Source organism: Corythoichthys intestinalis, chromosome 17, assembly GCF_030265065.1.
Source record: "Corythoichthys intestinalis isolate RoL2023-P3 chromosome 17, ASM3026506v1, whole genome shotgun sequence".
NCBI lineage: Eukaryota > Metazoa > Chordata > Actinopteri > Syngnathiformes > Syngnathidae > Corythoichthys > Corythoichthys intestinalis.
In genome coordinates this window covers 8,088,296-8,103,362 of record NC_080411.1, presented here as the reverse complement: position 1 = coordinate 8,103,362, position 15,067 = coordinate 8,088,296, and the positions used below count along the sequence as shown (strand labels likewise).

The 15,067-nt window shown below is 37.6% G+C and overlaps 1 protein-coding gene across 1 annotated transcript; it reads right to left on the bottom strand.

Annotated features, from left to right (window-relative positions):
• Positions 1 to 602: 602 nt before the first annotated feature.
• Positions 603 to 13,360, bottom strand: naif1 (nuclear apoptosis inducing factor 1). Its single transcript, XM_057818144.1, has 3 exons — positions 12,436 to 13,360; positions 9,765 to 9,815; positions 603 to 5,446 (listed from the first exon to the last, which is right to left on the bottom strand). Exons 1-3 carry the CDS (start codon positions 12,881 to 12,883, stop codon positions 4,896 to 4,898), a joined length of 1,050 nt encoding a protein of 349 aa, XP_057674127.1. The 5' UTR covers positions 12,884 to 13,360; the 3' UTR covers positions 603 to 4,895.
• Between the last annotated feature and the right edge of the window lie 1,707 nt (positions 13,361 to 15,067).

The window sequence follows — 15,067 nt, the reverse complement described above, 5'->3', positions numbered from 1 at the left end:
CATTTATTTTCTATAACTTCAGTTGAAGTTGTTCTCTTATTTTTCATAGAATGTTTATTTTATTTGGGAAAGCTTGAAGTCGTTAAATAAATCATTATTAAAGCATCCACTGGGGGATCTAATACAATTAGCAATTACAGTGCACGACTGCATATATCGGTAAGAGTTTGATATGGAAGTTTTGGAGTGGAAAATATCGGGATATTGGTTCAAAAGTCATTATCGGACAACTCTAAAATAATAAGTTATTCTGACATTGTGCAACCCTTAAAATGTAGCGTAGGAGTCACTTTCGTACCGCCCTAAAAAAAAAAAAAAAAAGAATTCTGGAGCTGAGACAGAAACTGCACTGATGTTTTGTATATGTACATACAAGGGGAGGGATATCAAAATATCACAAAAGCACGATACCATGGTATTAGGTGCCTCGATATCATCGTGGTCATGACTTGGCATACAATAACGCACTTGCTCATAATTGTTCCAACCTCTGTTGGAGAAAAGCAATCCTTCACAGTCACAGAAACAGCTTATGGGTGTGTGTGGGGGGTCAGGGAAAAAAATGACAGTGCATCTAAAATTCGGTTCAACAAATCCTTTTTAAAAACAGGACAAAACTATTACAAAAGGTATTTTTAATATCACAGTATTGTGATATTGGAACAACCTTAGTGTGTATATATCAGGGGTCGCATCAACCGAATATTTTCCGTCGTTGATCAATTTTTTAAAACGGTGACGGAAAAAACTGAAGTCCATCTGTCATTTTGACAGGTTGCAATTCACACCCAAGACCACAGGGTGGCGAGTGAGCATATTAGTTAGCTATTGTCTCTCTTGATGCATGACGTCGTTGGCCTTACTCAGAAAAATGTCAAGGCAACTGAGTGTCCGAAGTTTCTTCAAAAAGCCCCAAAACGACAATGGTGTTGATAAAAGAGGTGAAAAAAGGACTGCACAAGCGGGCACGCAATTGAAGTCCATGCGCACCAGGAGGAAGGTGTGAGACTGCGTTCAGGCCACAGCAGGTGAACTGTTAATTTCATTGTTCCATATGTAGCCTACCTACTGGGGCCACAGTCAGCTGTTTTTGTCACTGCGGAGAAAAAGTTACATATTCATCTGCTTGATTTGAGATGGCACGGTGTTGATTCTCTGTTAAGCTTGTTCGGACAGAATATTAATTTAAAATGAATGAAAACTAAATACTATTGAATATGTTGAAGCGGTATTCAATGTTAAGAGTCTTGTTAACCCGAATTGCTGTGTACAGCCGCTGTAGCTCTGCTGCGCTCGGCCAAATGGACACACAAGTACGAAAGGTGAATTATGCTAAACAAAGGGTCACCACAATGTCATTATTATCATCATTTTAAAAATTTAAGTGACGGGTAAAAATAGATTATGACCGGATTTTTATGACCCTGTCATTCAAAATGACAGACAACGAAAAAGTCTAGCGCAACCTCTGGTATATATGTGTGTAAATATTGTACACATTGTATAATACTGAAAAACACAACCAGTCCGGGGTTCACTCCACCTCTCTCCAACACACGTGGAATACACGTTGCAGAAGAGCGCTAGATGATCGGAGAACGAAAAGGCTAGTGGTGTAGAAATTAGTGGATTTAATAGTCATTCTCTTTCTAAAAAGCAATAGGTGATTCATTTTCAGTGATTTATGACATGTAACTCACTTAGTATAAAATTCTAAGATATTTTCAGATTTGATTTCGCCTAGTTTACTTAAAAATTGCAAAACAAAACAAAAGTAAGAAACTTACCATTTACTTCATACATTCTAATTAGCAGCGATGAATTGCCGTAATTTTCGGACTATAAGGCGCACTTGACTATAAGCCGCCACCCACCAAATTTGACACGAAAACGCCATTTGTTCATAGATAAGCCGCACTGGACTACAAGTCGCAGCTGTCCTCACTGTATTATGGGATATTTACACCAAAGATATTAACCCGTGTTCTGCCAAAATGTCCTACATCGGCGAAACATGCTACATGAGGCGAATTTGACCCTCAAAGTACTACCGTGCCATCTCAACTTGTTTTGTTTAGATGCATACAGGCAGAACGTACTAAAAAAATGCCTTAAGAAAATACTTATAGTTATATCTAATAGGGACGGTTTAAATACACTACGTGACTAATGTGGTCAACTGCTTTAAAGCCACCGCTAAAAAACACAATGGTTAAAAGTATGAGAGGGTAATACATTCAAAAACTATTTTTAAGGCAATGAAAAGGTAATAAAAACCTCAATAAAAACAAAAATATTGAGTACTCGCCAGTTGAAACCGATATGCGCATGCGTGCGGATGCTTTGTGTAGACGTTTCGCCGCATAGGAAGGATTTGCCTAACACCGGTAACACCTTATTTGACAGCGGCATCATAAGACTGTCATAACACCAAATGAACCACAATGAAACATTGCTTAAGAAGCTTCATTTGGCCATTAATGCGCCCTTGGGGGAGACATTTCACCTCTGCTGCCACCTGCTGTCAACACGGTTGTCATCCAACATGCCTCCTAGCATGCATTGCTGCGCTACAGATGTAAATAACAATAAAAAATTCATGTTCTATGCGAATTATTTCTTCAGTTACTGTTCCAGTTGTTTAATTCAGTGCAAGTTATGGTATTTGGTAACACTCTATTTGACAGCGGCATCATAAAACTGTCATAAGACCATCATAATTATGAACTGACACTGCCATGAGGATTAATGAATGCTTATGACACATGTCATTTTGTGACATCTGGTAAATTGTCTCACATTTGAATGGATGTAAAAGATCCAAGCTGGACATATATGGAGTTAGTGACATAATTTGCCGGATGGTACTTAAGTCATTCACTCCCAGCCATTTTCACCGGAGCAAGGCCCTTCGCTCCCGGCCATTTTACTGGATTTTTACTGATTTTGCAAGGCCCACAGAAAATTCTGATCTATTGCTATATAAACATGGAACCCACCAAAAGAAAGATTAGACTCTCTTCTTTCAGCAGAAAAAAAGTTCATCTTTTCCCATTCTTTAGAAATCAGCATTAGAAAATAGCTTAGTTTGAGCAATTTTCTAACTTCTGATGAAAAGACTGAGAAATTGAGCTTTATGTTAAAGCATACATTTCAAACATAACTTTGACTTATACACAGCTATTTTTTGCTTTAGTTACATCCCAAACATCTGAATAATGTTTTCCTTTTACAAAATAAGATAAACAACAGGACAAATTGAGCTTTTGATAGCAAAGTAACAATTTATTTACACATAACTAACTGAAAGATGACGCTGTTCTGGCCGCGACAGCCGGTTAAACTTTTCCCTCATCGCCGTCTGTCTCATAAAGATGAATTTTTTTGAGTATCTGCGGGCTCTGCTCGCGAGCAGCACGGACTCAAAGGCATCGTCTGCCGCACTAGTGGTCCCGGTCGTTCTGCTCGGCCGTCCAGCGCCTGGCATCCCGGGCGTCCTACCAGTTCTGCTCGGTCGTCCACTGCCTGGCATCCATTCGGTCGTCTTCCGCCGGCGCCCGGCCGTGCGGCTTGGCCGTTCGTTGCCTTTGAATCGGGTTGCGGGTCTTACCAATTGCGCTACTGCCCCCCAGTTTATTGCTTTAAAATGGATTTTCAGCTTTGTACTTTGGAGCTAAATTGAATCAGAACCCATAGATGTCTTTTTTGAAAAAAAAAAAAAAAAACGTATAAATTAGGGCTGTCAAAATTATCGCGTTAACGAGCGTTAAATTTTTTAATTAATCACGTTAAAATATTTGACGCAATTAACGCAGATGCCCCGCTCAGACAGATTTAAATGACGGTACAGTGAAATGCTCACTTGCTAATTGTGTTTTATGGAGTTTTGCCGCTCTCTGCTGGCGCTTGGGTGCGACTGATTTTATAGGTTTCAGCACCCATGAGCATTGTGTAAGTAATTATTGACATCAACAATGGCGGGCTACTAGTTTATTTTTTGATTGAAAATTTTACAAATTTTATTAAAACAAAAACATTAAGAGGGGTTTTAATATAAAATTTCTATAACTTGTACTAACATTTTTCTTTTAAGAAATAATAATGTTAATGCCATTTTGTTGATTGTTATAAAAAAAACAAATACAGTCCTTATGTACCGTATGTTGAATGTATATATCCATCTTGTGTCTTATCTTTCCATTCCAACAATAATTTACAGAAAAATATGGCATATTTTATAGATGGTTTGAAGTGCGATTAATTAATTTTTAAGCTGTAATTAACTTGTGGAATAACACGTTGGTGCTCAACCATGCAAATGCTTCCATGTTGCGGATAACTACTTTTGTTTAGGAATAATTCATTTAAAAATTTTAATCATTTGCCAGCCCTAGTATAAATATGTCTTTGGGACACTGAAACAATAAAAAATAGAACGTATTTATACGTTTTTGGGAGCAAATGAGTTAATGATGAATTCATTAATGCCCATGATAGTGTCATAATTATGATGGTCTTATGACGTTGCTGTCAAATAAAGTGTTACATACAGTACTAACCCAAATAAATCAACAAATAAGCAGCACTGCACTATAAGCCCCAAGATTCAAAACGAGGGAAAAAAATAGCGGCTTATAGTCCAAAAATGACGGTAATATGAACTAATATCTTGATATCTAAACAACTCTCTTGTTCCATGATTGCTTAGGGATGACTTGTGGTATTCTGCATAAAAACGTCAGCCCAAAGTTAAGGTCAACTACTATTAATGCAAAGCTCAAAAAATGTAGACGAGTTTTCTAAGGCAACTTATGAAATGTTTTTCAAGGATTTATTAAAGTCCCTGCACTGATTCCTCAGGAGAATATGCAGTGGAGGCAATTAAGTTCAAGAGTCTAATGTGTCTCCTCCGTGTGCTGGGGAGCAGGTGGTGGTGTTGTTGTCCTGCTCTGTTCCTCAATTAACGCCCCATCGGTTGTCACTCCCGCTGTTGCGTTGTTTAATTTTGTCACCTCAGTCCCACTCTGCAGGAATTTGCGCAAGTCTTTCAAAGCCGGCCTGAGCATCTGCACCAGTGCAAGCAGTGCAGCCTGAGTACCTTCCAAGGCCTGGGCTTGTCGCTCCTGCGCGAACGCCTGAGCCTCCTGTGAGTGACGCATCAACTGCAGCAACTGATTCTGACCCTCAAGGTGCTGGGCAATCTGTCGGATGTGGACATTTGTGAGTCTTTGCTCCTGTAGAAGTCGAGCAGAGTTGAGGGCGATGCGGCTCTTCAGCTCCTGAGGTTTAGCGTGGCCTTGAGGCGGAGGCGGGGAGGAAGCCGAAGAGGATGCCAACACCTCCACTGGAGCCTCAACGGTTGCCACCACAGCAGGGGCTGAATCGGTTACAGTTGTGCAGTACTCTACTACACCGCCGTCCTCTAAAGCATGATAAGCAGTTTCAGCTGGAAAAAAGAACAGAAAAGCTACTTCGAAGCAAAATAAATGATAGCCATGTTTAAAGTGCCTAGCATTTTTATTTCATATTTCACGCGCTGTTTTATGCTCCTGAATGAAGTGGACCGCTTGTATTAGTGTGGAAGCGATCAATATATTTATTAGAGATGTCCCGATCGATCGGGATGATAGATCGGGTCCGATCACGTCATTTTCAAAGTATCGGAATCGGCAAAAAAAATATCGGACATCCCTTTTATATATATATATATATATATATATATATATAATTAAATCGTTTTCTAATTGTATTTAACGTTACAAACAAATTGTCCTACACTCATCCAGAGTCTTTAATTTTGGCTTAAAGTGGGGCTGTCAAATTTATCGCGTCAATGGCAGTAATAACATTATAATATTTAACACAACCAGCACATGCGCTGCACTACCCACTCACGCATTGACGCGCTCAATCTATAATGGCACCGTATTACGTATACAAAGAACTAAAAGGCAACGTAAACTGAGTAGAGAGAATTTTGGCAAACTTTGAAGCCTTTTTTAAATTGGCTAAAGCCTTACAATCCCTCTCTCTATGATCAGAAATATTGTGGGAAGCAATGTAGGGAAGAAAGGTAGTAGTTGATCTTTTTCTTAACACTCTATTTTATTTCCCAACGCTGAGAAGATATATCAATTGGTACCATTACGCACAGTCATGGTTGCACTTCCCATCATGCATTTGGGCAGAAGTTAAATGGCTGAATTATCATTTACTGAAAGCTCATAAAAATCCACTAGATGGCAATATTTAGTCACAATATACAAAGTCACATTTGTCCTTTAAGAATTACAAGTCTTTCTATCCGTGGATCCCTCTCACAGAAAGAATGTTAATAATGTAAATGACATCTTGAGGATTTATTGTCATAATAAACAAATACAGTGCTTATGTACTGTATGTTGAATGTATATATTCGTCCGAGTTTTATTCTTTTTTTTTTTTTTTTAAATGTTAAAATATTTAACGCAATTAATGCATGCGCTGCATGACCCACTCACGCATTGTCGCATTCAAACTGTAATGGCGCCGTTTTTTACCTATATAGAGAGCTAAAAGGCAGCGTAACATGAGTAGAGTGAATTTTGGCAGATTTTGGAGCCTTTTTTTAATTGGCTAAAGCCTTACAATCCCTCTCTGTACGATTAGAAATATCGTGGGAAGCAATGTGGGGAAGAAAGGTAGTAATTGATCTTTTTCTTAACACTCTATGTTATTTCCCAACGCAGAGAAGATATATCAATTGGTAGCATTAAGCACAGTCATGGTTTCACTTCCCATCATACACTTGGGCATGGCTACAGTATCATTTACTGAAAGCTCAACAAATACACTACATGGCATTATTTAGTCACAATATACAAAGTCACATTTGTCCTTTAAGAATTACAAGTCTTTTTATCCGTGGATCCCTCTCACAGAAAGAATATTAATAATGTAAATGACTTTTATTATTGTCACAATAAACGAATACAGTACTTTTGTACTGTATGTTGAATGTATATATTCGTCTGAGTTTTATTCATTTTTTTCCAAAAGCATTGCCAAAATGTATATGATTGGGAAAAATTATCAGGAATGATTGGAATTGAATCGGGAGCAAAAAAAAAAATCAATCGGATCGGGAAATATCAGGATTGGCAGATACTCAAATTAAAACGATCGGGATCGGATCGGGAGCAAAAAAACATGATCGGAACAACCCTAATATTTATTTAATTTTTTTAATCCCGCGCCATGAAAATAAGTGACTTCCTGGATTGACGAAGAATGCGAATGTGACATCAGCGGGTTTATCATCTTCAGCATACAGCCAATACTACAGTATGCAGAACGACTGCGGATTCAGCTGATTTGACAGATTATTTCGTTTATTTTTCGCATCACGCCGGCCCAATGTCCTGCAGGCTTTCGTTGCTGCACCAGGGAGAGGCGAGTAAGCCTTTTTGGGTTTCAAAACGTTCCCATTCACTAGAGCTGGGAATCTTTGGGCACCTAACGATTCGATTACGATTCAGAGGTTCCGATTCGATTATAAAACGATTATTGATGCACCCCCTCCTTTTAAAAAAAAAAATTTTTTTTTTTTTTATTTTATGTTTTGTACATTAGTTCCAAAATTGTTCAAAAATCCTCTCAGGCTAAACCAAACTACTATTTCAGTATCAAGTTAACATGAAACAGTAAACAAATATACAAAAATAACAGGAAATAAAAAACTCCAGTCCCCATTCTGTATCAGCAGCTTTAAACTACATTCAATTAATTTGATGTTGTGAATCAACTGTTACAGTTGTTAAAATTGCTCCAGTTATTCCATAATTTCCCTTCTGTCTACTTTTGTCAAAGTTTTAACACTATTTCATCATTTAAAGATAGAGTTAAGACAAGATTCTGCCGATTTAAGAGTATTTTAGATAAAAGTTAATTAGGTTCACTACAACCTAACAGCACAACTACAACAGCCTTCTAGAGAGGTCTACTGCTTTAAGATGGCGGCTGTTTACTTACGCCGGAAAGTCTGTCATTTCGTATCTCTGTTCAACAATACATGTTCTAACACCGACGCCGTCTGTCATTTTGCATCTAGTTCTACATATATATGATATCTACTGTAGCCCTATGTTTGTAGCAACTAACAACTGGGCGTTGTTTGTAGCGGCTGTCAGCCGCAGTCAGGTATGATTGTTTTTTTATCTAGTGGCATGAGTTGAACATGATATTTACTCTCGGTCCGTTCCTCATTGCGTCCCAAAGACCGCGCTGACTGTGTTTTACTTCCGCTTTACCTGGTATAATTCAATAATCGGTATTTGGATATTTGTGAAGCGTTCTCGAATCTTCCACGGACGAATCGCGAATAATCTAAGAATCGGAAATTTCGCACGCCTCTACCATTCACCGTGCGGAGAATGGCCAAAACAAGTCCGACAACTGTGGGACCATTGGACCGACGAGGAAATGAGTAAACTACGTGTTTTGTATTATGTCAAATACTGGGATCATCGCACATGTTTTAATAAGGAGGTGGCTTGCAGTTTGTGGGTGACAATACTCCCTGTCCACCGAGAAGGCCACACGGCCAACGGCTGCCCCTCTCTCCCTGTCCCGCGGTCAATTTTAGGACACACTGCAACGATTAATCGATTAACTCGGGTAATTCGATAAGAAAAAAAGATTTGAATCAAATTTTGCTGCTTCGAGTATTCGTTTAATTTAAGTGGGGTTGTAATTGTTTGTTTTGAAAGTGTTTGCATTTGGTTTTATTGATTTGGGTGGATACACTGCCCTCTCGTGGCAACAGTGAATATGACATAACTCATTTCACAGGGCTAAATCCAGCTGCATCCTGTTAAGACCAACATAAGCTAAGTTTTTGTTTGAGCTAATTTTTTATGCATTCGTAATTTAGTTAATAAGTATATTTAGGTGTTTCTTTGGGGGGGGGGGATGTGTTAGCATTGTACAAAACAAAAAATAAAACATTTTATAGCGTTTAAGCTAGGGGACTTATGCTATTTAAGTTAGCCAATTGTTCTTTTCTGTACTTAGATCCTCATTTATTGATTTTTTTCATACTGTTTGAGGTTCAGATCAGGCATTTAAATTTTTTATATACTTTATCCGAGTACTCAATCATTCCAACAAACCAGTTCATCGAGTAATTGACTTAAAACAATAATAATAATAATAAAAACAATAACTAAAATAATCGATAGCTGCAGCCCTAATACATTGCATTAATAAATAATCGCCTATATAGCCTATTCATTTCAGGCTAGTTTTTTGATCGAGGATTGACAATTAAGAAACACCCTATTTAGTAAAAGTTAACATTGGCAGTAAAGATAGGACCACTTGGTCCCATAGAAAGCCATTGACCATTAGCTTGTTAGTCTGTTGTTTTCTACAAAATATTGATCAATCTTAATAGCTTGGGAACAAACTTGTCCAATGTGCTAATACTTTAAGACTATGTGTTTTGTGGTGCTCAAAACCACACTGTTTGAGACCAAAACCTGACAGACACTGGAGCTCATCAGGACCAGGCAGACAAAACCAGGACTTTTCAGAGTTAAGGTAGACTCTAGAACAAGAACCTAACCAAAATAATGTATCCCACAGAAAAGGCAATCCCGATGTAAAATTATCATTTTATGTGTCAAATTTTATGGGTAAAATGGCCCTTTTGGCCGTCTGGGGTCAATTTCAGGACACATATGAAACGATATACTGTACACATGCAGAGGTAAAGACAAACTCACCATTCAGTGTCTTTGCTTCATCACACACTGTTGCAGAACCTGCTGGAAGAGCTAAAATACAAAGAGACAGAGAGTAAACAAATCAAGCCAACAATGTCATGAAAGCTGTGGATCGTTAAAAAAAATACTAAAAATGTAAAGCAATCAATAATTACTAGGAAAACATGATAGTACAATGCTGTGTTGCTGCAAGGTTCCTAAGCATTTTGGGAGTCCAAACAACAATTTTGCTAAGTACTTCTGAAATCATCTCTTGGACATTAACACTCGTCAGCCTATAAAGACACTCAGATAGCCATTTACCGTACGAGAGAACACTCTCCATCAGTGTTGGCATTGGTCAACGTATACCACATACACACCATCGAACGTGACCAACTTAAGATTCCACCCGCATGTTATTTACATTTTCAGCAATTTCCACTGCTTTCTTGGTCAGTCTTTATTATTTCACTTCATTCATTTGCACATCCCAGTCAAAATTAATTAGACAGCAAGCGGTTACGTACAAAGTTACTCATTACTTGAGTATTCTTTTCACCAAATACTTTTTTTTAATTGTACTTGAGTACATTTTTTGTACGACTACTTTTACTTGAGTAACATTTAGGGCTGTCAAAATTATCGCGTTAACGGGCGGTAATTAATTTTTTAAATTAATCACGTTAAAATATTTGACGCAATTAACGCACATGCCCCGCTCAGATTAAAATGACAGCAGTATAATGTACGCTTGTTACTTGTTTTTTGTTGTTTGGCGCCCTCTGCTGGCGCTTGGGTCCAAATGATTTTATGGGTTTGGGGAGTGAGCATGGTGTAATGACATCAACAATGGCGAGCTAGTAGTTTATTTTTTGATTGAAAATTTTACAAATTTTAATAGAATGAAAACATTAAAAGGGGTTTTAATATAAAATTTCTATAACTTGTACTAACATTTATCTTTTAAGAACTACAAGTTTTTCTATCCATGAATCGCTTTAAGAGAATGTTAATAATGTTAATGCCATCTTGTTGATTTGTTATAATAAACAAATACAGTACTTATGTACCGTATGTTGAATGTATATATCCGTCTTCTGTCTTATCTTTTCATTCCAACAATAATTTACAGAAAAATATGGCATATTTTATAGATGGTTTGAATTGCGATTCATTACGATTAATTAATTTTTAAGCTGTAATCAACTTAGTGCTGCAAGGATTAATCGATTAACTCGAGTATTCGATTAGAAAAAAATATTCAAATTAAATTTACCTGCTTCGAGTATTCGATTAATTAAAGTGGCGTTGTAATGGTTTGTTTTGAAAGTGTTTGCATTTAGTTTTATTTATTTGGGTGGATACACTGCCCTCTAGTCTGCCTCATTTCACGTGACTGAATCCAGCTGATCCTTGTTAAGACCAGCATGAGCTAAGTTTTTGTTTGAGCCAATGTTTTTTTTTTTTTTTAATGCATTCGTAAAGTAGTCTATAGGTGAATTTAGCCGTTTGTTTTGGGAATATCTGTTAAGAGCCTTTAAAAAAAAAAAAGTTAGCGTTTTATAGCATTGAAGCTAGCGGCCTTTTCCTATGTAAGTTAGCCAAATGTTCTCTTGCTGTACATAGATCTTAATTTTTTTGTTTTTTTTTATACCGTTTGAGGCTTAGCTCAGGTATCTTAATTTTTTATGTTTCTTATTTGATTACTCGATTATTCGAACTAACTAGTTCATCGATTAATTAACTACTAAAATAAACGATAGCTGCAGCCCTAGATGTGTTTATGCGCAGTGACATTTTTAGGTAAAAAGTAAGATTTTTTTTGTAAGATGTAGAAGTTTTTTGAGTGAAAGTGTTGTTGTACATCAAAAATAGACATTGATTGTCTGAAAATGGTTCAATAATAGGTGAAATGTCTTGTATTCTCATGTATATTTATAATTGGTCTTTACCTTAAAAAAATGTTTTATCCGATTACTCGATTATTCGATTAAATTTTCAGTCGAATACTCGATTACTAAAATATGCGATAGCTGCAGCCCTAAATCAACTTTATTAAAATTTTTAATCGTTTGACAGCCCTAGTAACATTATTTTGAAGTAACTCTACTCTTACTTGAGTAAAATTTTTGGATACTCTCCCAAACTCTGGCAGTGACCACTGTCCCCGAAAGGGTTAAGGCTTGAAGTAACATGAATCTTGACCGCCCTCTACTGGATGAACGCTAGCAAGTCTCACCGTCAGATGACATTCCATTTCATTCACTTCATTTAACTGAAAATACCATTACTGTAAATGTGATATTTATTGCTGTTTACTTCACGGTTTGCTTTTTGAACTGCTATTAAAGTTACAGATTTGCAACAGAGATCCGGCTAGTCATTAAAAACTTTGACCAGTGGGGAATAGAAATATATTTTGTAACATTTAAAAAATGTTCAAAGCATTTTCAAATACACGCCCAAGTAAAGCATTAAAATGAACTTTTGATATATTTCTTTGTAAAACCAATATTTTACCACATTATTTTCGACGTGCTGTATAATAAAGTCTACGTCACGTGACAAAAGTTTGTTGAGCGCATCTCTGATCCATACATTTTGACAGTTGTATGAAGAACCCACCAAATACCTAGTTTTAATAGAGTGCAGGATATGAATTTGTGTAAGTAAACGTATTTCAACTTACTCTCCGCGAGTGTGACGGTGGTAGTGGCGTTCGCCGTGACGGGCAAAGTGATCTCAGCATCAGAGTCTCCTGCAGGTAAACTGATGATGGTGGCTTCCCCCAGGAGGTTACAGATCCTTTGCTGCATGGCTGTGAGAAGGACGGGAACGGTGGTGCAGTCAGCGGACGTCCCCTCTATCGCGGCCCGCGCCTGGGCCACTTTCCTTCGGACCTCTGTCTTCATATCGGACCACTTCTTCTTAACCTCGGGCAACTCTCTAGGGCAGGTTGTGACAGCGTTCACCTTTTTTAGGATCTCCAACCATGCGTTGTTCTTTGCCATGTGGGTGACTCCAGCATTGAAGTGGTTAACGAGCGTGTGCTTTTGTTTCTCTATTTCTTCCACAATAATTTCAACCTCTCGCTCCGAGAAATTCATTTTTCTCTTTTTCGCCACCGATACCATCATTGCGCCAAGTCCAATTTTGGAGAAGTAGTCTTACGTACTGTACGCAAAAATAGTACTCAATTGATATGCGCAACGTAATGGCTTCCAGAATCGGCTTCTTCTTCCTACTAACGAGCGTACGTTAGCTAGGTTAGGAATCCCGCCCCTTCATGTTGTCATTGGTTAGGCTGCTTGTAATCGTTTGGATTGGCTCACTCTCATTGGCTACGTAAAATGTCATTTATTTTACGAGCCTAACAAACTATGCAGTTCAAAGCTAAAAGAAAAAAACATAAACATATATTTTATAGTCCAACGCAAGCAGTCCATATTACGTATTCTTTCTGAGTCAGTGCCCCCACACTAACAAAAAATACAGTATAGCCCACATAGTTGAACATAAATGAGTTATTAAAAGATGCGTTTGGGTTAGAATCTGATTGGTACGTTTATGTATTTATTTTATTTTTTACCAAGGTACCGCAATTCTTCCAACCCAGCAAAACTGCGAAAATACGTCCCGTTAAAAAAAAAAGAAAAATCTAATTGTTTAGCTCATTCAATTAAAAAAATCTCATAAACCAAAATTTCCACATTAATAATAGGATGCATTTGACATTAATCACTTCGTCTAGACTCAAGTGCTAATTCTTACCATTACAACTTGAACAACACCAATCTATTATGTCTCACATTTTCAACAGTTCAACATTCCCATTGAGGTATTCAACAACTCCAAAAAATGACACGTTATTTGTATTTGAACTTAAAAATGTTAAACCAATCCATAACCAATTCAAGGAGTACCCTGCCTACTGCCCATACTAGAGATAGGCTCCGGCACCCTGCAACCCTCGTGAGGATAAGTGGCATGGAAGATAAATAAATAAAAGCTCATTCATTTTGGGAAAAGGTTTCAAATTTCCAACAATTTCACATTTTGTAACCTGCCCAGCAGGCCCATTCAAAATTTCTGTGGGAAGTTCGTAGTACCGTAATTTCTGCACTATAAGGCGCACTTGCCCATAAGCCGCCACCCACCAAATTTGACACGATAACGACATTTGTTCATGGATAAACCGCACTGGACTATAAGCCGCAGCTGTCCTCACTGTATTATGGGATATTTACACCAAAATATATTAACCGGTAACACTTTATTTGACAGCGGCATCATACGACTGTCATAAGACCAAATGAACCACCATGAAGCTTTGAACCAATTGCCTGCAAGGCTTCAAGAAGCTTCATTTAGCCATCACTTCTCCCATGGCGGATACAGTCAACCTCTACTGCCACCTGCTGCCAGCACTGTTGTCGTCCAACATGCCTCCTAGCCTGCATTGCAGCGCTACAGATGTAAATATCAATCAAAATACATTGTTACGTTCGGTGCTAATTGTTTCTTCAGTTACTGTTCCGGTTGTTTCATTCATTGCTAGTAATGGTATTTGGTAACACTTTATTTGACAGTGGCGCCATAAGACCATCACAATTATGACATGACACTGTCATGTGCATTAATCAATGCTTGTGACAGATATCATTTTGTGTCATCCAGCAAATTATCTCACTTTTGAATGAATGTAAAAGATACGAGCTGGACATATATGAAGTCAACCTCTGCTGCCACCCGCTGTCAACACTGTTGTTGTCCATCATGCTTCCTAGCATGCATCGCAGCACTACAGATGTAAATAACTATCAAAATTCATGTTCTGTGCTAATTATTTCTTCAGTTGTTGTTCAAGTTGTTTTACTAATTGCTAGTTATGATATTTGGTAACAGTTTCTTTGACAGCGGCACCATAAGACTTTCATTAAACAATCATAATTATGACATGACACTGTCATGAGCATTAATGAATGCTTATAACAGACATGAGTAGCATTCAGTAATGCCCATGATAGTGTCCTGTCATAATGATGAAGGTATTATGATGCTGCTGTCAAATAAAGTGTTACCTATTAACTAGGGTTGTGCATCGTTTGAAATTGAACGATTCCAGTTCCAATTACGATTCCACATTTTGATTCCTGTTCCGAACGATTCTCGATTACGATTCTTTTAAGAGGCAGGGTAAAAAAAAAAGGCAATGTAAAAAAAAAAATTGCATGGTTTATATTAGGGATGTCAAAATTATCGCGTTAACGGGCGGGAATTAATTTAATTAATCACGTTAAAATATTTGACACAATTAACGC